Source organism: Dromiciops gliroides, chromosome 3 (assembly GCF_019393635.1).
Source record: "Dromiciops gliroides isolate mDroGli1 chromosome 3, mDroGli1.pri, whole genome shotgun sequence".
In the NCBI taxonomy this organism is placed as follows: Eukaryota; Metazoa; Chordata; class Mammalia; order Microbiotheria; family Microbiotheriidae; genus Dromiciops; species Dromiciops gliroides.
In genome coordinates, this window is record NC_057863.1 from 339,621,905 (window position 1) to 339,646,234 (window position 24,330).

Sequence of the window (24,330 nt, forward strand, 5' to 3'; positions counted from 1 at the left end):
AAGGATCCTCTTCTAGGACCCTCAGACTCCATTATCCTGACAGACTGACATGCTGCCTCCCAGTAAGATGGAAGATCCCTAGACCTTACTATCACCGTCACTAAAGTCCTCTGGACCTTACCATCTGCAAGGATGCTGGGCCCTCCAGACTCCCATACATTGTTACCTGATCTGCTGGCATAATCTAAGCATCCTTCATTTTCTTTCTTCGTTAGAGTTCCTTGATAACAAGGGTGCTCATTTTCTGTTTGTATTTCCAGTGTTATTATCTATTATTTTAGTTTATGCTCATTAGTAAAGTCATTAAACCTTCAATCTTGCTTATTTCAAACTAAAGGCATAACTTAAAATCAATCTATGATAATTCAGTTGTACCCTATAAGGTTCCTGAAGTAGTCAAATAATGGAGGGCCTTTTCTTAAAATGTATTTTAAGTGCCTGCCATGGTCTAGCAATAGACTGTTGATAGGGACTTCCTGACTTAGCTGAGTAACAAAATTTGTTATCTTTAGATAGAAGACCCAAAAAGCAAAGTGATCCTTTTATTCTTTCTTCCCTAAGGGATTCTCTTTCACCATTCACAAAGCTGTCTCAAACCTGTCTTCAAGCCTCCAATTTGCTCAGTTGAGGACCTCACTTTACTGAGAAAATTGAGGCCATTTGCCCAGAAATTCCTCATCTCAGACCCCTTTGGTATCAACCCCACTCTCCTTTTTTTCCTCCAGTCTCTAATAAGGGCTTCCTTCTCTGTCCAGGTCAACTCCCCTCCATGTGCCGTTGAATCCTATTCATTCCTTCTTTCTCCAGCAGATGGCCCCACCTTAATCATGCTGTCTCATCTTCATCCTCTCCCTGTCTATTGCTTCCTTCCCCAAGACCTTCAAAAACATGCAAGTCTTGGGGCAGCTAGGTGGCACAGTGGTTAGAGCACCGGCCCTGGATTCAGGAGGACCTGAGTTCAAATCTGGCCTCAGACACTTAACAAGTGTTAACTAGCTGTGTGACCCTGGGCAAGTCACTTAACCCCAATTGCCTAAAAACAAACAAACAAAAAAATCCAAGTATTTCTCCATCCTTAGTTAGAAAAAAAACCTTCTCCAGACCCTACTTTCCCCTCAAGCTACCATCCTATAACTCACTTTCTCAGCCAAACTCCTAAGAGAAGGATGCTTTCACTTGTTGCCTCTATTTCTCCTCCTCTCACTCCCCATACCTTTGAAATCCGCTTTCCAACCTTTTCATTAAACTGAAGATGCTCCCTCAGAGTCACCAAGAATCTCTTAATTCTGCCCCACCCCCAGCCCAGTGGTCCTTGTTCCTCCTGAGGTGCTGCACTGGACACTGCAGCCTCCTCCCAGATGCCTCCCCTTCCCTCTCTGGGCTCTCTCTCCCCTGGCTTCCTGCTCTTCCCGCCTGGTCTGACAGTCTCCCACTTAACTGTCCAAGGCTCAGCCTTTTCTCTCAAGTCATGCTGGACCTATCAGATCCCATGGGTTTAATCATTGCCTCTATGTATCTATCCAGCCCACAGGGTGCCAAGATTTCTAGTCCTACATCATTAGCCATCTATGGGGCATTTCAAACTGGAGACCAAATGAGTCCAAGTCCCCAAGGCCTCCCCCCTCTGTCAAAGGCCCCACCATTCTTCTAAATTCCCAGTTTTATGACCCTGGTATTATATTTGCCTCACTGTTCTCATCCTGCATATTCAACCAATTGCCTGTCAAACCTTGTCATTCAGCATCTGGGGGGAGACTGAGGATCTTTAAACCACCATCTGATCATGTCACCCCCCTTACTCAATAAGCTCCAGTGGCTTCCTATTGCCTCTAAGATAATAAAAATCCCTCAGCTTGGTTTTTAAAGCCCTTCGCACACTAACCTTAACCTATCTTTCCAGTCTCATTTTAACTAGCTGTCCCAAAAGTCTTAGTGCAGTTCTGTGCTATTTAAAATTTGTAAATGGCCCTTTGAACTTTCTTCTCCATATGCTCTATGGTCTACCCCCAACTTGCCTTCTGTTCCTCATATAGGATACTCCACAACCCATCTTTACACTGACCAACCCCCAAACCTTGAAAAGAAGCTAGTTAGAGCAGTGGTAAGAAGGCTGGGCCTGAATTAAAATACAGTCAGTTTCCCGGCTTGTTGTGAGGATCGAGTGAGATAGTATAAGTATTAATACTTTTTGCAACCTGGTTTTCATCCCTACCACTCTTTTTTAATGCTAGAGTTTAAGATATTGCCCTCTTGAAAGTATGTCCCTTGCTTCTTTGATATGGCATTGTTTCAATCTGATCTCTCTAGTCAGTGAGAGCACCGACATTCTAAGACGGCCCTTTGGCTTTCCTCGATACATTCACCCCTTCTATGTGGAAGTATACTTCTGGCCTCAAGTGTTCACCACTCTAGTCACTCAAATCAGTTCTCTCACTTCTTTTCCTTTCTCAACCTAGTTCAGGTAGTTACCATTTACCTAATGGTAATAGCCTAATATTCCCAACCTCTCTAACTTTTCCTTCTAAGCTATCTCACTATACTATTGCTATATTGCCATTAACTATTTTCTAAGAAAAACAGTTCAGCTCCAATTATGTCACTTACCTTCTCAACCTTCTTTTAGGCTTCCTTACTACCTACCAATAAGACCTAAACTTCTTAGCCAGGTTTTGTTTTTGGGTTTTTGGTGGGGCAATGAGGGTTAAGTGACTTGCTCAGGGCCACACAACTAGTAAGTGTCAAAGTGTCTGAATCCGGATTTGAACTCAGGTCCTCCTGAATCCAAGACCAGTGCTCTATCCACTGTGTCACCTAAGTGCCCCTTGCCCAGGTATTTTTAAGCCTTCTACTGCACCCTAGAAAGATGGACTACTCACCATTCTCATGCCCTAAACACACCTTGTTTGTTTTCCTATCCCCATGCACTGTTCACCTTTCCATTTTTACCTGGGAAATTCATATCTACCCAAGATCAAATTCTGCCTCCAAAGCTCTCTAGAAACAAAAGTATTTTTCTGAATTCCCACAGTATTTTTTCATACTTCAAAATAAGTAATAGCAAGCAAAATCTAAGTACTAATCTCTATTAGACTTATACTGTGGGTGAGGCCATCGGGCCTCAGAAGCTACCAGAATTTTTTTTTTTACTTTCTTTTTGAGAGAGGGTTATTGAACCCTATTGCTTGATACCTCACTGAAAACATTGAATATTGAATCTTGCTAATTGAAGTCTTATTTCTTTTTGATAAATTAATCACCACTTTAAGTATCTGCTACTGTTATACTAGAGAATTCATGTATAAGATGTGGTTTACTTGCTAAAAGATTATGTAATAATGTCTAAAAGAAGATTATGTAATAATGTCTAATATAATAAGCTATTTACATTCGTTCATTATTTATATGTCATTATACTCTGGGTATGGTTTGGAATTATTGGACTTATTTATCATTTTATTAATTCAACTTAGCATCTACAATGTGCAAAGGGATTATGGTAGTGCAGGGGAATGCAAAATTATAAAGTGTTCTGTATACAAAAGGCATTTCATACCTGAAAATGATCCTACCCATAGGCCTTTAATTATGAGCTAAGAGAAAGATCCAACTTTAGATCTTAAACCTGAACTTTAAATTACCAAGTTCTTACCTTACTGTGTCACTAAGATTTCTACTATCCAGTCTCTTTGACAACATTTGTTTGAGGTCACTCCAAGATAATTCAGGTTTAGGTTCCAGGAATGGAAGGTCTGCTCCAGGTGAATCATCCTTTTCAACTTTCTCTGTTGATCCACTGGAATTACTTGAACATTTATCATTCATTTCTTGCTGTTTACAATAACCCAAGTAGCCAACCATAAATCCTAAGGAGGAACAAGAGTTGATACCTAAGTAGTTCTAAGACTAATCCAAAAATGTCGAGTCATAACCCTATTCACAAAATATTAGGATGACAAAGGATTTTGTGGGTCATCTAATCCTGTTTAGAGTTAACAGAGGCACAAGTGTAATTGATATTTTTTTAAAAATTAAATACCTCCTAAGTTATTGTTTTTAACGTTTACTTAAAATTGAGATAAGCACAAAGCCACACCAAAAAAAAAAACACCAAAAAACCCCCACTACCAAAAGGTCTGACTGGTCTTAATAAAATAGTTTATTGTATTTTATGATTTAAAGACCAATGATTGATCTGATTCAATTTTATACATTTTATACAGTTACCCTAACAAAAAGAAATAACTCCTAACGGTTCCTCCTTCTTACCAATCAAGAAAAAGATTGTAATAGCAATAATCCCAAGGCAGATATTTCCACTAATGGTTTTTCTTTTGGCAACACGAGGTTGATTATTCTCTATATTGTTTTCACCACTGTCTTCATCGGTCATTTTCATCTCCACATGACTGTCACCATCCATTTGCCGGGCCAAACTGAACCGGGTGTATGAAAGTGGTTCTCCACTAAACTAAGGTTTAAAAAGAAACAGATTAAAGTGGATGAAAAGGAGTCATGTTAGAAAATAAAAAGTACAACTTCAAAAATATTTATTTTGGCTCCTGATTTCTCTCCAAATATGTATCCCTACACATGCCTAAAACATTAAATGTTTTTAATAATAAACTTATTCTTAAGAGTTATGCAGGTCCATAGGGGCAGCTAGGTGGCACAGTGGATAAAGCACCAGCCCTGGATTCAGGAGGACCTGAGTTCAAATCCGGCTTCAGACACTTGACACTTACTAGCTGTGTGACCCTGGGCAAGTCACTTAACCCCAATTGCCTCACCAAAAAAAAAGAAAAAAGAAAGAAAAGAGTTATGCAGGTCCCTTCCTTTACAGATTATCATCTGTATACTTTCTACTCCTTACTGGGAGTTCCTGAAACATGAGCTAAATGCATTTTTATTCCAGGAATCTGCATTCAAGGCTTCTACAGGAAAGTGCTTGATTAATTATCTCCTGAGGGAGGAGTTGGGCCTCAAAAAACCAAGTTTAATCACAACTTAAAAAAAAAAAATCACCAAGCAGTCCTGGTAGCATCTGATATTTTTCCTAGTTTTATCACTATCATCATGGCCACGATTATCAGAGTAAGCATTTACTCATGGGCCAGGCACTGTGCTCTATTAGCACTAGAAATACCAAGAAAAAAATTAGTCTCTACTCAAGAAGCAAACATTCTACTAAGGGAGATAACATGTAAACACTATATATAAAGACCAACTGGTGAGAAGGGAAAATCAGAAAAGGCTTCCTACAGAAGTTCTTGAGCTGCCTTGAAGGAAGCTACTGAGTCTATTAGATGGAAATAAGGGACAATGAAGCATTAATGAGAGGCCAGTTCAAAGGCATCAAAAAAGCCAAGTATTGTAGTGAGGACCAGAGAGAAGAGTGGTGCAGCTAGATTGCAGACTACCATAATGTAGAATAATGTATAATAAAATAAAACCAGAAAGATAGACTGGGGTCAAGTTTGAAGAGCTTCAAAAGCCATGAGTTTAATGTATTTAATCACAATGAACCCATGTAACATAAAACTTACCAAGTTGGAGATTGCTGATCTGGCATGGTCCATCGTACCAAACTTCTACAACAATTGTTCTGATTATTAGAAACCTAATAAGGTAGAATATGGGTAGTTATTTAAGTTACAGAGTCAAGGTGAGAATTACTAATAGCATATGGTTTAATACATTAGTTCCTATGCCAGATCTTGAAATCTATTTAAATAAAACCCACAAGTATGTATATTTTATACATTCACTTTTTACTTGATCTTTGTTTCTTACATCATCCAGGCAAGCACCACTGTACCATTCAAAGATCAGGAATATAGAAGACAAGGCGCTACTTTTTCACTTTAAAGGTTAAAACTATTTCTTTAAACAAAGTAAAACCAGCCCTGGAGTCAGGAGGACCTGAGTTCAAATCCGGCCTCAGACACTTAACCCTTACTAGCTGTGTGACCCTGGGCAAGTCACTTAACCCCAATTGCCTCACTAAAAAAAAAAAAAAAAAAAAAAAAAAGGAGAAGAAAAAGAAAAAGGAATCATGAATGATTAGGATCCTATTGCTTTGTTCCATGACATCTTTTCCAATGATGCCTCACTAAGTGTAAATCCAGCTCTGGTCACTCAACTTTTCTCAAAAAAAAAAAAAAAAAAAGGCTTTGATGGCTCCCCCTGCTGCCAGCCAAGTTCAAACTTGAAAAAAGCTTTGAATGCCAGGCAATCTGGTACAATTCTACCTGAAACCTTCCCTTCTATAACCTCTTATACAGTTACATGAATTGATAGAGTGAAATGAAAAGAATCAGGAGAACAGTGAACATAGCAACAGCAATATCATATGATAAACACTGAGTGATTTAGCTATTCTCAGCAATCCAATGATCCAAAACAATCCCAAAGGACTTATGAAAAATGCTATCTGCCTCCAAAGAAAGAACTGATGGCACCTGAATATAGACTGAAGCATACTATTTTACTTTTTTGTTCCAGGTTTTCTTCCACAAAATGACTAATACAGAAATGTTTTACATGATTGCACATGTATAACCTATATAAAATTGCTTAGCGTCTCAGAGAGGGGATAGGAATGGGGAAGAAGGGATAGAATTCAAAAAACTTGCAAATGCTAAATTGTTTTTATATGTAATTGGGGGAATAACAAATTAAAAATGTTTTAAAATTAATAGCTGCTCTTTATGTGGTGGCAAGGAATTGGAAGTTGAGGGGATGCCCGTCAATTGGGGAATGGCTGGACAAGTTGTGGTATATGAATGTAATGGAATACTATTGCACTGTAAGAAACGATAAACAGGAGTTCAGAGAAACCTAGAGGGTCTTGTGTGGGCTGATGAGCGAGATGAGCAGAACCAGAAGAACATGGTACACAGTATCATCAACATTTGAGTGTTGATCTATTGTGATGGACTATATTCTCACCAATGCTGAATGAACCATACTATCTCTTTTGTTTTTGGTGCAGATGTTTTTCTATTTTGAGGTTTTTCATCATTGCTCTGATTTTTCTCTTATAACATGACTAATGCAGAAATATGTTTAATGTTATTGTGTGTGTGTGTGTATGTATATATATATATGTATATATATAATCTATCAGATTACCTGCTGTCTAGGGGAAAGGGAGGAGGGGAGGGAGAAAAAAATCTGAAGTTGGAAAACGTGTATAAACAAAAGTTCAGATCTTTACATGTAATGGGAAAAAACGCTTTATTACAAAAACAAAAACCAAGCAATTAGGCCTCTAGGACCTTGAATAAGAGCAGCTAGGTGGCACAGTGGATAGTGACTTATCTTCCTGAGGTCAAAACCAGTCTCAGAGACCAGCTGTGTGACCCTGGGAAAGTCACTTACTCCTGTCTGCCTGAGTTTCCTCATCTGTAAAAGGAGCCAGAGACAGGGCAGCTAGGTGGCACAGTGGGTAGAGCACTGGCCCTGGAGTCAGGAGAACCTGAGTTCAAATCAGGTCTCAGACACTTAACACTTACTAGCTGTGTGACCCTGGGCAAGTCTCTTAACCCCAATTGCCTCACCAAAAAAAAAAAAAAGGAGCCAGAGAGAAGGAAAAGGCAAACCACTCCAGCCTCTCTGCCAAGAAAACACCAAATGGGGTTATGGAGTTGGGCATGACTGAACAAGGGTCTTAAGTATGATCAGTTCCCCAGAAGGACACTTAACACCTTGAAGGCAGGAACTATCTGTGCATCCTACCCCCTTGCAGACTGATGGCATCTAATATGTAATAAGAATTCAGCAGGGGGGCAGCCAGGTAGCTCAGTGGATAAAGCACCGGCCCTGGATTCAGGAGGACCTGAGTTCAAATCAGGCCTCAGACACTTGACACTAGCTGTGTGACCCTGGGCAAGTCACTTAACCCTCATTGCCCCGCCCCCCCCCCAAAAGAATTCAGCAGGATAGTTCCTTTTTATAATTTACTGTGGATAAATTTAAGAGCAAGCTATATTATGAAAATTAAGAAACAATTCTACAACTTCTGAATTTCAGTGGTTTGATACCATAGCTATTTTAAGTGGTTCTCAAAATACAAGCAAATAGATAGCATATGCTATGAAAATATGTATCACTTGGCTACACAGTGAATTATAAATTATCCACAATTCCTAAGGGCCTATAAATTAAAATGGTATCAAGGTCATTTTCCAAAGAACATAAGGGGGAAATGGAAAAACCAGAGTTCAAGTAAGAAATGCAATTCCTAGAAGTATATTCTCTTACTTTTCTGGGAAGTGACTTATCACATCCCCTACACCAGACCAAATCTCCAGTGCCAGAACTACAAGAGTTACCACACCTTTAATTACACTGCCATTTTCTTAAGGGAAGGCTAAATTTGTTTCACACTTTCAGCTGATAAAACTGGCCAGATTATCATAGTAAAAAAGGACTCTGCCACTATCAGAAACTCAAAAATGGAAAGGGACCTCCAAAACCCATCTACTCCACCAAATCAGGTCATTCAGCCTTGGTGTGAAGACGTCTGGAGAGAGAAACCTTCCACCTCCCACGGCAGTCAATTCAGGTAGTTGTTAGGAGCATCCTTACGCTTGGCTAAACCTGACTGCAATTGCCACACTGTTCCTACGCTTCTGTTCTCTAGGGACAAAAAGAACCAAGAATTTTGTCAAGATTAGTGACTCACATTTCCATAGATCTTAAGTCTGATCCTTCATAGCAGTCCTTTCCATAATTACCATTCTCACACACCCTCCCCGGCCCCCTCCCCATTCCTTTTGCTTCTCCAGGCTATACAGCCTTAGTTCCTTCCTCCTATGACATGGTCTTCATTCTCCTTACTATCTTGGTTACCCCTTCTTCTGGAACCACTCTAGACCTTCCTAAAATGAGGCAACCAGAAATAAATATTCCAGATTTGGTCTGATCAGGGCAGAGCACAGGACTCTCCAACTACCAAACCTCACCTTTTTGCCAGTCACAATGTATTACTCAGTTTTTCAATCCACTAAGGCTGCAGATTGATATGCATGTCCTAAGGCTATTATACCTCTAGCTAAATCATTATTAAAAGTATTGACCTTGGGGTCCAGGACAGTTAGGAGCATTTAGCAGAGCCTTCTCTTCCAAGCCAATAATCAACCATCAACCCTTCTGAGTCCAGTCATTCAAATGACCCAATCCATTCTACTGTACCACTTACTGGCTAGCCTCCATCTGGTCCACAAAGGCAATGAGACTGTCAAATGTTTTGATAAAAAGGGAAGTCAGCTAAGTCAATTACTTGTATTACCACTGGAAGGTTACAACCTAGCAAACAAGACTGAGAAAACAGTTTAAAAATATGTTGGTAGGGGCAGCTAGGTGGCGCAGTGGATAGAGCACTGGCCCTGGAGTCAGGAGGACCTGAGTTCAAATCCGGCCTCAGACATTTAACACTTTCTAGCTATGTGACCTTGGGCAAGTCACTTAACCCCAATTGCCTCACCAAAAAAAAAAAAAGTTGGTAGATCTCGGGTTGGGGGGCCGTATTCTTAAAATCCTTTCAAAAGTAAGCCCCTGTCTGAAAAATCAAATTAGAAAAAAGATAAATCACTCCACAAAATTCTACAAACCCTGAGTTGTTAGATATGTCAGTATTCTTTACAAATCTACTTTTTAAAATGATAGCCAGAGGGAAAAGAAAATGAGCTTTCTGGAATGTGCAAAGTCATTAAGTCATACATATGATTAAGTTGATGTATCCTTTTTAAAAATGGGATTCCATTATGTTGTCTTCATCTATGAAGAGTAAATTGGCTGATCCCCAACTGTGTAACATTCCATTTCAGACTACCATGCAACAAGCAATATAATGTATTAAGTCCCTACAACATGTCAGGCACTGTACTAAATGCTGGGCATATACAAACAAAAATTAAACAACCCCTGTTTTTTATAATTAGCAAATACCTCCTCCTGCTTGGGGTGCACAATTTATGTAAAAATGAATTTCCCCAAACCCAATTGACTCTGGCTTTGTTCCTACAGGGGCAATCCTATCTTGGACAAGAATTACTATTGGTCTAATATTGCCATAGGAATGAAACAATGTCTTTTGGTTATGTGTGCCATACTCCAGAGTAAAGCACTGGACCACTGGACTCTTATTATACAGGTAAAAATGGAGGGGGGAGGGAGGGAAATAGTTCACTGCTATACTACCACTGAAAGCTCAATTCTCAATTTAGAAGCAAGCAGTATGGGGCAAATGGAAGTCAGCTTTCATGTTTCATGGTCAATGAGGTCATATTTCTAAGCTTACAAAAGATCACTGAATCAGCATCTTGAATTCCAAACCTATCTCTACAGCCAGAATGAAAGGGAGTCCTTTGACACCTGATACAGAATTACCTGGGACAGAATTGCTCCTGCTTTCAACTTTCCCTAAGTCCATAGGTAGACAGCAACTGTACTCTGTCAAAGCAAGGTGTTTTGGGGTTTAAGTTTTTCTCTTCACCTCTATTTAAAAAAAATGGAGAGGGCAGCTAGTTGGCGCAATGGATAGAGCACCGGCCCTGGATTCAGGAGGACCTGAGTTCAAATCGGACCGAACCTCAGATACTTGGCACTTACTAGACTTAACCTCAACTGCCTCACCAAAAAAAAAAAAAAAAAATCAAGAGGGTACATGGTAGATTTTCAGCCACTAGTCTAAGTTTATCTTGCAAGCTTATCTTAAGTTCTGATATATCACTTTGTACTTGAGATGTCCTTCATGAGATGTCCTTTGTGAGATGTCATGAAATTAGAAAACTTTTCAGCAGGTAAAACAAAGAGGCTGACATTTTATAAATGTGTAATAAGTTTAGGTGAACCTGCTCAAAGTCCCTGGCAAAATCCTGAGTAAAAAATAAAGGTAGGACCTCCCAAACCCCAAATAACTCTACCATGCTGATTATTCCACATATAACAAGACGATCCTAGAAATATATTAATAGGTTTTTTAAAAAATCAGCCAAACAGCCACGGATGGAATACAGAGGTCTGTTTCCCAAAGAATTACTCATGACCCTTGTATTACTTCATCTCATAACCTGAGCCCTCACCATCTTCCCTAGTTCCCTTCACCCACCTGGGCCCCACGCCAGGGAATGGTATTAAACTATAAAGTTGGGCTGTTGTGTTCTAAATAGAGACTGACAATATTCAGTTTGTAAAACAGGCCGAGATATTAGATCCAAAAGTCATAAGCTAAGGAAGCATGCCTGAGCTAACACGTCGACGGTCCCTCTATACACGCACGGTTGCCACAACCTGCAGTCCCCTAGGCTGGACTACACGCGGCAGCCTCGTTCCTTGCAAGGATGAATCGGGAGGCCACCCAACCCCCGCCAAGTGCAAGGTTCTGGGCTCAAGGTCATTCACAGAACCTGACACTAGTCCCCGAGGCTACTTCCTGAAGCAGCAGCCACGTGCTCCAGGAGGAGCAGGCAAAACGAGTTGCTGCGTTACCGGCCTGAGATGGGACCGCGGGGGCCTCATTCTCCCCTCACTCCAGGAACACAGAGCCTAAGGCGACTCCTGTTAAACTGCTTTTGACTCAGGGCCTTTAAAATGAAGGGGGGGGGGGGGTGAGTCAGGAAATGCAGGCAGCCCTGGGGGTTGTGCAAAGAAGCGAGATGGAAGAAACGGGGAGGGGGGGGGTAGTGTGGGTGGAGTGAAGAAGGCACCTCGAAGCATAAGCTGGGCGGGGGGGATGGCAGGGGGAGGCCAGTGCTTTTCCAACTCCCATGCACCACGCACGCAAGCCCCACGCGTGGCCGGCAAGGATCGCCCGGGCGCTTTGGGGGCGCCCCCCATGCACCTGCAGTGCGCTCCGCGAGGAGCGCGCACGCTCCTGCCCCCCAGGGCAGGAGGACCGGGTGGGAGGGGGGGAAGGGAAAGGACCAGCCCGGTCCACCAAGCCCTCCTGGAAAGCCCCTCGCTGTGTCCCCGCAGCGTCGGAGGCCAGCGGGCGAGGACTGGGAAAAATGCAGGGAGGGAAGCGGAGAACCCGATGCCGGCTTCGCTCATCCCCGCAGAATGGAGAGCGGGGAAGGGAGACCCCGGGATGGGGAGACAGAGGCGAAAGGAGCCCTCTTTTTCCTGTCACTTACTTCGGGTCGTCCTCCGGTGCCGGTGCCGCAGCCGCTCGAGCCAGTCACAAACGGCACCCACCGCCCCGGCCGAGCCCACTGAACCTCGCAGCCTCGAGCTTCCCCCCCCCGCCCCGGTGCTTATAAGCGGACAAATCCTACGTCACTTCCTCTCTCACGTACGCACCTCTACCCCACCCCCACCCCCCCTACCCGGGTGGGAAGCGAGAACCAGGGAGCTGGGAGGTGCAGCGCGGCGGCGCGAGACACAGAGCGCGCCCTCTCTCCCGCTGCGCTAGGAGGCGCCTGGGGAACGGAGGAGAAAAGGCGCCAAACGGCCGCAGGGGAGAACCTTGTGGACTGTGGACCGGCGCCGGTCTTCCTTCCTTTCCCGGCGCCCCCCTACCCTTCACGTCACACCCTCCTCCGGCGGGGGGCCACCACGTGTCCGTGTGCAACCGTCAAGTGCAGGCGCGGGAAATGTAATTTGGCCTGGCTCGGGCCACCACGTGTAGTGGACCTGGCCCTGCCGCAGAGCCCTCTTGGACTGGATGTGCCCCAGGTTAGGGGGTCTTCAGGCTGCTGTGCAAAATCAGCAGCATGGAGTTCTCGAGAACTTGAATTTTCTAAAAGTTGGATTGCGCTGGGCACACAGCAGGCGCTTAATAAATGCACTTCTTTTTTTGCTGATTATAACTAATGTTCTTTGAAGCATTCCTTTTTTTGTATTTCATCAAATATTTCCCAATTGTATTTTTTAAATGTTTTAACATTCATTTTAAAGATTCTTTTCCCAAATTCTCTCCCCCCCCTGCCCCTTGAGAAGACAAGCAATTATATTATACAAGCAATCAGTTTTATATTATATAACTTGTTGCGTTTCTCCTGAAATTTAGCCCTCCTCATTATTGTTTCTATTCTTCTAGTAGCACAGGTTTATAATAACTGCAACGCAGTCATCCTCATCTCCTCACTCTCACTTCCTTCTAACCAGTTATCAAGTCTGGTTGATACCATCTCCGTAATAGTTCTAACGTTTATCCCTTCTTTTCTTTTCTTTTTTTTTTCTTTTGGTAGGGCAATGGGGGTTAAGTGACTTGACCAGGATCACACAGCTAGTAAGTGTTAAGTGTCTGAGGCTGGATTTGAACTCAGGTACTCCTGAATCCAGAGCCAGTGCTTTATCCACTGCACCATCTAGTTGCCCCTATCCCTTCTTTTCTAATAGCAACCGCCCGGGTCCAAATCTTCACTTCTCACCAGGATTATTGAAATAGCCTCCTAACTGCTCTCCCTAAATCCGGTCCCTCTCCTCTCTAATCTATTCTCCACCCAGCTGCTAAATTGTTGTTCTTAAAATGCCATTCTGATGATCTCATTCCTCTGAAGGAGAAGCTTCTATGGCTCCCAATTACCTTGAGGATAAAATGCAAACTCCTCCATTTAGCATATAAAGTCCTTCACAATCTAACTCTAGCTCATTTTTTTCATTACCCCTCCTCACTCATCTGCTATTCTCTATAGTTGCATCTCCCACTAACATGCCTTTGCATAGAATATTTCCCCATGCCTGGAATTCTCTACCTTTTCTTAGTCCCCCTAGCTCCTTCCACTGCTCAACATAAGTACTACCCCCTCTAAGAGGGCTTTCCTGATTTCCTCTACTTGTTAGTACCCCCCCCTCCAGGCACTGTGGAGGGAGACCTACATACATATACATACACACAACATATACATGTTGTATACATATACAGTGTATGTATACATATACAATATAGCATGCATGTCTATCTATTTAATCCTGCAATTAGTTATCTTTGACCATTGTATCCTTACAGAATAAAGTAAGGGAGAAAACAGTCTCATTTTTGTATTTGCACCTACCACAGTATCTGACACACAGCAGGGTGCTCAAGAAATGCTTGCTTATTGAATGACTGTTCTATCTTTCAAGGAATGTTGTATACTTTTTTTGTGTGTGTGTGTGTGTGTGTGAGGCAATGGGGGTTAAGTGACTTGCCCAGGGTCACACAGCTAGTAAGTGTTAAGTGTCTGAGACCAGATTTGAACTCAGGTACTCCTGACTCCAGGGCCAGTGCTCTATCCACTGTACCACCTAGCCGACTAAACAGGATTATAAACTTGCAACAAGCAAGAGAATTGCTTAGCTATTTCCACAGTTGACAAAAAGACAGGAAATTCACAACACACACACATTTATACACACATACATACACACATGTATATATATATATATATATACACCTGTGAGAAAATGGGTAGTTGTCTCCTCTGAGAATATAACAATCATGCTTCTCCTGACCTGTTTGTAGGACAAAGGTCTCAGATCCCCTCCTCCCCCTCAGGCTAACATGGTTCAAAGAGCCCTGTTCTCAATAAGGTCCACTCCTGAGTTATGCCCATATAAGGAAGGGGGGTGGGAATACTGCTTTCCAATTAGCTAGTTTTTGTGTGTAGATTGTAACCCTTGAGTAATCAGACCAATGATAAAAAAGGGGAAGGTCCATTTGCGTTAGGGACTAGGGTATAAAAAAGGGCCTGTGAGCCCCCTTTCTTTGCACCCATTAGCTGCACACTACAGTGCCTCCTCAGGAGAAGGAAATAAAAGAACCTTTGTCACATCACTGCTGAGTTCTGAGAATTATTGAGAAGAGGATTGATTTTCCCTCACAATACCTATACCTATACATATGCATATATATACATAAAATATGCATATAGTAGCATCTTCCAAGTGCCCAATTAGGACTTTTAGTTAAACAAATAAAGGAGTTCAGATGAAGAAGCAATCACTGAGACTGTAGCATTCAAAGATTTCAGGGAGAGGTGAGCCCTAAACTCTAAGTAAAGAATCAGTTTTATTTCTTCATTTCCTACTCTAGATCGTGTAGGTCTTTAAAAATTAGACATTTTAGTTAGCTTTTTATGCTTAGCTTCTTTGATAATTATTGATGGACATTCCCTTGATACCCAATTCTTAGCCACCACAAAGAGTTGCTATATTTATACAATTTTCCCCCCTTTTCTCTTTTTCACAATTACTATTGTTAACTGTTTCCCTCCATCCTATTCCCTTCCCCATGATATTTACTCTATTATCTATCTTCTTTCACCTTATCCCCTCTTCAAAAGGAATTTGCTTCTGTCCGTCCCCTCCCAAAATTTGCCCTCCCTTCTTTTGCCCCTTTCTCTTTATCCCCTTCCCCTCCTATTTTCCTGCAGGGTTAGATAGATTACTCCACCCAGTTGAGTGTGTTTATTATTCCCTCTTTGAGCCAATTCTGGTGAGATTGAAGTCTTTGAGCCAATTCTGATGAGTGTTAGGCTCATTTACTGCCCAGATTAAATAGATTACTCCACCCAATTGGGTGTGTGTGTGTGTGTGTGTGTGTGTGTGTGTTAATCCCTCTTTGAGGCAACTCTGATGACATTAAGGTCTTTGAGCCTATTCTGATGAGTGTAAAATTCATTTACTGCCCTGCTCCTCCCCCATCTCTTCCCCCTACTCCATAAACCTTTTCCTGTTTCTTTCATGTGGGATTTCACCCCCATGCTACCTCTGCCCTTCCCCCTCCTCCAGTGCATTCCCTTCACCCCTCAATTTAACCCTAAAGATGTCATCATGGGACAGCTGGGTGACACAGTGGACAAAGCATCCACCCTGGACCCAGGGGGATCCCAGCCAAAACCCAGCCTCAGACACAAGTGGGTGACTACCCACTGCATGACCCCAGGCATGTCCCCCAATTCCAATTTTTTGTGATTCTCTAGGGTCTTGTATTTGAAAGTCAAATTTGCCATTCAGTTCAGGTCTTTCCATCACAATGATCCAAGACAATCCCAAGGGACTAATGAGGAAGCTTACTATCCACCCCCATAGGAAGAACTGAAAAAAAGAGCACTTGTAGATTGTACATATATAACCTATATCAGATTGGTTGATGCTTGTGGAGGGGGAAGGAAAGGGAAAAATTTGGAACTCTAAATTTTATGAAAATGAATGTTGAAAGCTACCCTTACGTGTAACTGGAAAAAATAAAATAAATGCTTGTTGCACTGAGAACAAAGAAGATAATTACATCTTGATTTTACAAAGCATATCATCTGAGTGGACCAAATATGTTTTGACTCAATCAAACCAATTGAAAGACTGGCTTCTTGAATCAGGTGCCCATCAATCAATTAAGTCATAAGTTAGCACCTATTATGTGCCTGACACCGTGCTAGGCACTGGCAATCCAAATACTGTACAAAAAATGAAACAATCTCTACTTGCAACAAGCTTATATTTTAATGGAGGAGACAAGTCCATAAATACATCTATATAGTAGTTGACTACAAAGTAGTTTGGGAGGAAGCACTGGCAGTTGGGGGGAGACCAGATTGAGCTGTGTCTTAAAGAAAGAGAGGGTGTCTATGAGGTAATGAAGAGGATGAAGAGACATTTGACGACCAGGCATATAAGACAGGACAAGGAATTGGGAGATGGAGTGGCATGTGTGAGGAGCAGAGAGAAAGCTAATTTGTCTGGATCACAGGTTATAGAAGGGATTAATGCTCAATAAGACTGGAAAGATAGGTTGGGGCCAACTTGTATAAGGCTTTTTAAAAGCTAAACATGGGGCAGCTAGGTGAAGCAGTGGATAAAGCACTGGCCCTGGATTCAGGAGTACCTGAGTTCAAATCTGGCCTCAGACACTTGACACTTACTAGCTGTGTGACCCTGGATAAGTCACTTAACCCTCATTGCCCTGCAAAAAAAAAAAAAGTGATGGAAGGTGGATAAAGGAAATGTATCTGCTTTTGATACTCTTCCTTTTATCATTTAAACCCTGATCTGTCACTCCAATAACAGCCCACTTTCTGTATTTAAGGTATTAGGTGTCCATAGAGTGTTAGATGGGCTTTCCAATGTAGATAAACCCCCCAAATTATGGTAGCTAATCTCATGGAAGGCAATGTCTTTTTTTTTTTTTTAATTCTTTTTTTTTTTGGTGGGGCAATGAGGGTTAAGTAACTTGCCCAGGGTCACACAGCTAGTAAGTGTCAAGTGTCTGAGGCTAGATTTGAACTCAGGTCCTCCTGAATTCAGGGCTGGTGCTTTATCCACTGTGCCACCTAGCTGCCCCCCGGCAATGTCTTAACTAAAAGCTAGAGTTTAAAAGTGGGATTAATTCCTAGACTGCCATGCCACTCACTGAGCTGTCCTCCTTCCTTGCAATTTGACAATTTAGTGAACATCTGTCATCTATGTATCCCCTAACTGAACCAAGAAACATGATTTAAAGAGATTTATTTAGTTCAGTTCAATAAAGTTTTAAGAAGGACCTGTTTTACGAAAAGCTTGGAGCTAACCAAGGGACTGCCTGGAAAGCCTTTTCAAATACTGAAGAGCAATATAGACTTTGGTCATTGGTGGCCTTAATTTCTTACTTAGCAGTAGTCCTGATTATCTTGAAACTTAGGACCACAGACTAGACCAACTCTCCTCCAACCAGAAAACATATATTAAATTTCCTGATTTGAGGAGCCCCTTATAATCTCAGAATCATGGTGGCAAAAAAAAAAAAAAAAGAAAGAAAGAAAGAAAAAGAAAAATGCTGGAGTCAGTTAACTTGGAACTAAATGTAGCCTGGAGAACAGTTGGACAGAGTTAGCTCATAAATTTGAAAGTAACGCAATTTTCCATTTTATTTTTTCCATTAATATTAGCAGCCCTATTTTTACAAATCAGCACTACTGCTTTAATATTCTCTTTTCTCCTTTTAATAATAAAGGAAGAAGGGGCAGCTAGATGGCACAGTGGATAGAGCACTGGCCCTGGAGTCAGGAGTACCTGAGTTCAAATCCGGCCTCAGACACTTGACACTTACTAGCTGTGTGACCCTGGGCAAGTCACTTAACCCCCATTGCCCAAAAAAAAAAAAAATTAGTATATAAGGGGAAGCTATTGGGATACTATCTGCATGTAGTACCTATACCCCCTAGTTATAGATAGCATCTAATGAAAAGCACTATGTAAATGTCAGCTATTACTTCTATTATGATATACAGGGATGTCAGCACAACATTTGTCAGACTTTCTTTATGCCAGCTTTGTGGAAAAGGTAGAAAGATGAGGGCTACATGAGAAAGTAGTAAGATGAGCTGGTCAATGGGTCAATATCATCTTGGAGATAGGTCTATAAAGGAGGGTCCAAGGATCTCTGAGGCCTTAGGCTGGTCGATATTTTTATCAATGATTTGGATGAAGGCCTGACTGACATGCTTATCAAATTTGCAGATGTTATAAAGCTGCCATGGTTAGCTAACATATTGAATGATAGTATCATTTTTAAATGTCTTGACAGGCTAGATCAATGGGCCAGATCTAAAAAGGTAGAATTTAATAGGGATAAATGTGAAATTCTTAGCGCCCTCTCATGAAAATATTCAGCAGGCAGTTGGTAAATGGGCTCAGAGCTCAGGAGAAGTCTTAGAACTATTAGTATCAATTTGGGAGCCATACACAAGAAACATCCACATAGAAATGATTCATTTATTCAAAAAATATATATCACATTGTTTTTTTTATTTTTTGGTGAGGCAATTGGGGTTAAGTGACTTGCCCAGGGTCATACAGCTAGTAAGTGTTAAGTGTCTGAGACCAGATTTGAACTCAGGCCCTCCTGACTCCAGGGCTGGTGCTCTATCCACTGCTCCACCTACCTGCCCCCACATTGATTGTTTAAAGGAAAGGGAGTAAGACCTTTGAGTCTGAAATATTCCTGCAAAACCCCCTTCTTTTTCAATCTACCAATGAGCAAGTATATGAAAGCAAGCATGACTACTCTGTGCTAGGCACTGTGCCAAGTATTGGGATACAAGACATCAACACATCAATTTCTACTCTCAAGGACATTCTATTGGGTATGGTAGTGGTGGGGATAACATGTATACAGATAAATATAAACAAAATAAAGAAAAGGTAATTTTGCCTGGGGATGCAAAGGCTTCATGGAGGAGGAAGCATTTGAACTGAACTAAACTAGAAGGAAATCAATGATTGTTAAGAGATAGAGGTGAGGAGGGAGCATCTTCCAGGTAAAAGGGACAACTTGCACGGAGGTATGGAGACACAAGATAGAGTGTCATGTGGAAGGAAGAGCAAGCATGAGGGTCAATTTGTCTGGACAAAAGAATTTATTAAATGGATTCATGTACATTAAGGCTATATGTATGCCCATTATATATGTCTTTATATATAGCAATTATTACAATCAATGCTGATGATCAAGGTAATACATTTGTGAAATAACTGAATCATTTCTATAGTTCTACTTTACTCTCAAATCTATATTCATGACCCTAAATGTTCTGCCGAACTCCTGGACCCTTATATATGCAGATATACATATACACACAGATACGTATACAACGTATATATTTCTTGTCCATCTGTCAATCTACAATTTTTGTCAATGTAGAGGATCCTCTGTGAGGAAACTTCCTCCAGCAATGCAAATGTGAAACTATTCTGCAATTTCTAGCCTTTCACAGTTGCCTGGGGCACTGGCCTCTTGCCCAGGGCCACACAATTAGTATTTGTAAGAGTTGGGACTTGAATCTAGATCTTCCTTACAGGCCAGTTTTCTACCACATTGTCTTTAATATATTAATCTGTAAGCATATATATGGCACATAGAAAGATGTATGTATGTATGTGTGTATAATGCTTATAGACCAACCTAAATTGAGAGACTGTAATTAGGGAAAATACAAGTGTTTTTGATGTGGGCAGGAAATTTGGGGTCCAATTGATCGTGAGTCATCCCAAAAAGAATTACAAGACTCAGTGACTCCGTTTACCAAGTTTTATTGCAATGCTGTGAGTGATCACAGGGAGAGAACCAGAATAGTGGAAAGGTATCTTTCAAATAAGGAAAGGAAAGACAGTTATATTTAAATTGATTATCAGTCTCATTATAATAATCTCCACCTAGGGGTGTTACGAGGGAGGGCTTATCCTAATTTGGAGTTCCTGGGGGTCCTAAACCAACCCCCAAGGCGGGTACCTTTTTCAGTGGAGGTGTGTTTTGGGGGTTTACACGTCATAAGGTGAATCTGGGGACAAATTTGGCCTTTTCTGCCCATGTCTCTTTCTGATTCCCATGGCTAGTTTCAAAATATAAGCATTTTTCATTAGAATTTCTATAGGTTGTCTTTTTCCCTTATTGTTATTTTGACCTGATCTGTTCTGGTCCGTTATGGATGTTGATCACTATGGGTACGAGAACCTAACATAAGTTATCCATTAACTGGGATCTGACTCCCTTTTAGAGCTAATATCTGAATTAGAGCTTGGGTCTTAGGTTTTTCTATGAACCCCTTTTTGCCTCCTACATCATTTTGATTGCATCCAGCTTGCCTTTAAATTCTGTAATTATATTAGAATCAGTTTATTTTTAAAAGGTAGACATTCTTTCCTGAATCCTAGAGCTAGAAATGATCTGGAGAAATCACTAGTATACCCCTATACCTCTGGACAGGGATACATTCAAGCCATCCAATGGAATGCTCATTTGTCCTTCTAGTTTAAATAATTTCTAAAGAATATACTCTTTCCCTTTCACAAGTTGTGGTGGAAGAGAATAATTTTAAAGGTCATGGTCCCTCAAATTTGAGTCACCTTGGCTCTTCCCCCCTTTCTTGTTAACACCCAAATTCGCAACATTCTTCCATGTGCTCTTCCTTTCCTCTGTAGAGTTAGTTCAGGGAAATTTTTTAAAGTGCCTTTTTTTTAAAAAAACAGAAGGCACAGATGCCATATTGTTAAACATTATGTCTAATGTCTCAAAATGTGGGCCAAAAAGAATAGAAATGTACTTCCAAAAGAGCAATGTGTACCACAGGATGGCTGCTAATGTAAATTGGAAAAGATGAATCAAGAAAAACACTTGCAGAAGACCATTAAATCTAGTCCTAAGACAGCAAAGTCAGTGTTCAAGAAAAATACCACGTCAGCAAAAATCACTGGTTTCCTTAATCTTCTATGTAGAGTACAGTAGACATATGCATTTTCCTGGGGTTTGGTCAATAGCCCTGCCAAAAGTACTTTCCACAGATATAAATATCATGAGAAGACAAACGCTGTTATGTTGGATTTATGAGGTTGGTACAGGAAAAAGAAAATTGGCTCTAGAGTGAGGAGAACTGGCTTCAGATCTTAACTCTGATGTTGACTACCTGGGAGACCTTAGACAAATCCCTCAGCCCCCCTGAGCTTCAGTTTCCCCACCTATAAGATGAGGAAGGTAGATTCAGTAGTCTCTGATATTCCTTCTGGATCTATGATCTTGTGTGGATAGGATCCACCCAGCAGGTATGTCAAATTCAAATAACAAGATGTATTTCCAGGCTTGAGGAATCTAGGGATGAAGAATTTTCTTGATGGGATTACTAGAGAGAAGAAACAAGAGAGGAATTTGTCATTGGCAGCCCCATCTTTGGGAATGGTGTTAGATGGTTTTTAGAACATCCTCTAGAAATGACTTGGTGGGACATGGGACTAGATGATCTGAGCCCCTTTTAACTTTTTTTTTTTTTTTTGCAGGGCAATGAGAGTTAAGTGACTTGTCCAGGGTCACACAGCTAGTTGTGTCAAGTGTCTGAGACTGGATTTGAACTCAGGTCCTCCTGAATCCAAGCCAGTGCTTTATCCACTGCGCCACCTAGCTGCCCCCTGTTTAACTTTTAAGATTATTCAAAACTGGGCATGATCATTTCTCCTAGACTGACCGCCAGTCTTAGCTTTGCCAACGGCAGAACCTGAGATTTGGAAGAACCAGTTAAAACAATGTGGCATACCCCAAACTCTAGCAGGTTAAATACCTTATAATTTAACAAGCATTTCCTTCTACAGGCAAACCACTAAAGCTTATAATTTATTGGCGACCACTCATTAGATATTTTAGACAGTTTAGCTAGAATTTTAGCCCTTAACAGAGATCCCATAATCCAGCCACCATCCATCTGAATCATGAATCCTGCCTACAATGTCCCCAAACAAGGGGGCAGCTAGCCTCTGAGGATCTCTGGGATCAAGGCACATACTACCTGCAAAAGAGAATAGCCATGGGGGCAGCTAGGTGGCGTAGTGTATAGAGCACCGGCCCTGGAGTCAGGAGTACCTGAGTTCAAATCCGAGTTCAGACACTTAACACTTACTAGCTGTGTGACCCTGGGCAAGTCACTTAACCCCAATTGCCCCACTAAAATAAATAAATAAATAAATAAATAAAGTTTGGTCTTCCTGACTGTAGGTCTATCACCACTGCCTCTTATCCAGTCTAAAGTTCTTTAAGTAGGTAGATACCCATAGGATATGATCTTTAGTCATCATACCATTCTGGTTGTCCTCCTCTAGATCCATTCTACTTTGTCATCAGTCTTCCTAAATTTAGTACCCAAAACTAAACCCTAATCCTAATTTCAAGGTACTGCAGATGTATTCTTACCAGATTCAGCTATACATCCCATTCTGCACACAATGAAATTTAAGATGGTGTTGACCAAAGTGGCACAAACTTATTGTCCCTGTTGTTAGGGAAGCAGAAGATGGTGGATCCTTTGAGTCTAGGAGTTCTGAGCTAAAGTAGGGCTAATGTCAATGGATTGTCCACACTAAATCTGGTACTGTAGTGGGACCCCAAGAAACTGAAAGACCCCCAACCCCCAAGGAATCCTTAAACTTTCTCAAGGGAAAAAAAGCTCTTCCTCCCACTTCAGGAATACTGTATTACCAAACATGACCCTGGTACACTGATAAGCAGTACTCAGGTCTGCAAGATGATTTATGGATAGGTGATGCCTATCTTAGTGATGCCCCATTATTCAAAAATCCCCTCCTAGTTACTTTGTAATTCCCTCCGCAGTTGTTTAGCTAGCTAGACAGTCTCCATAGTGATTCTGTCTCCCAACCATATATCCTTCTCTCCTAATAAATCTCTTTTTATTTTACAAGATTCACTATGAGCCTCCAATTCTTTGGGTGAGCTAGCCCCACTATCCAGGTCACAAGTCTCATCAATAGTACCAATATGGTGAACCCCTGGGAATAAAGGGCTACCAGGCTGCCTAATGATGGGTACACCAGCCCAGGTTGGAAAGATGGACCAGATTAAAGCTTCCATTCAAATCAGTCCTAAAATTGGACCTATGAATACCCATTATACTCCTCTCCTGGGTGAGGTAAGGAATCCTAGTCTCAAAGGGAAGGGGGAAAAAAAAAGATGGTATTAACTTTTTTTGGCTATGTCACATTGTTGATTCATCAACTGAAATTCTCGGGTCTTTTTCATATGAACTACATCTGTGCAGCTGATTTATGACCCTAAGCATAGAATTTCCCATTTATCCCAATTAAATTCCATCTCAATAGATTTGGCCTGTTCCATCCTGTTGAGAGATTTAAAATTCTGTTATTTAACTTGTTAACCAGCCCTGCCGTGTTTGTGTCATTAGCAAATTCGATTAGCATGCTATCTACTTCATCCAAGTCAATGATAAAAATGTTAAACTTCAGGCCAAGGCCAGGTCCCTGGCTGGTTTGATTAGAGGTCAAGTTGACATCATTCCATTTTATGATTACTTTTAGAGTCCAGTCATTCAGTCAGTTCTGAATCTACCAAACTATACTATAATCTAACCCAAACTTCATCTTGTCCACAAAGATTGCATGAAAGACTTTATCAGATGTTTGCTGAAATCTAAATATGGGAGAATTCCCCCAATTTAGCCTATCAGAGAAAGAAATGAGAGTAGTCTGGAATTACTAGTCTTATGAACCTGGGCTAGTCCTCAGTGCTTCCCTTTTTAAAATACTCATAAGCCACTCCTTTAATAATACACTTTAGCACTTTTTTTTTTTGGCCAGAATTTTAGGTCAACCACATTGACCTATAGTTTGCAGACTTGTTCCTCTTTTTTTTTTTTTAATTAAGGACATTTGCCCAAGTATATATATATATATATATAGTCCAATGATTGGCTCACATTCTCATGATTTCCCAGATTATTAACAGTAGTTCAGCAGTCAATTTGCCAAGTGTCTGAATATCCTGGGATGTAGATTGGGTGGGCTGGGAGTTCTGTTACCATCTCCACACTGTTTGACGACTACAATTGCTCATTAGTCATTTTTGTTCCATTCTTC

General features: G+C 41.2%; 1 protein-coding gene across 1 annotated transcript in view; it reads right to left on the reverse strand.

Moving 5' to 3' along the window:
• TFRC (transferrin receptor) overlaps positions 1 to 12,269 on the reverse strand; it is a 29,885-nt gene extending 17,616 nt beyond the window's left edge. The window contains exons 1-4 of the mRNA XM_043998384.1: positions 12,138 to 12,269; positions 5,544 to 5,617; positions 4,267 to 4,468; positions 3,650 to 3,863 (exon numbers count right to left, since the gene is read on the reverse strand). Coding sequence (XP_043854319.1) covers positions 3,650 to 3,863; positions 4,267 to 4,468; positions 5,544 to 5,576 — 449 coding nt within the window. The 5' untranslated portion in view covers positions 5,577 to 5,617; positions 12,138 to 12,269. The remainder of the gene's footprint in view (positions 1 to 3,649; positions 3,864 to 4,266; positions 4,469 to 5,543; positions 5,618 to 12,137) is intronic.
• Positions 12,270 to 24,330: the final 12,061 nt, after the last annotated feature.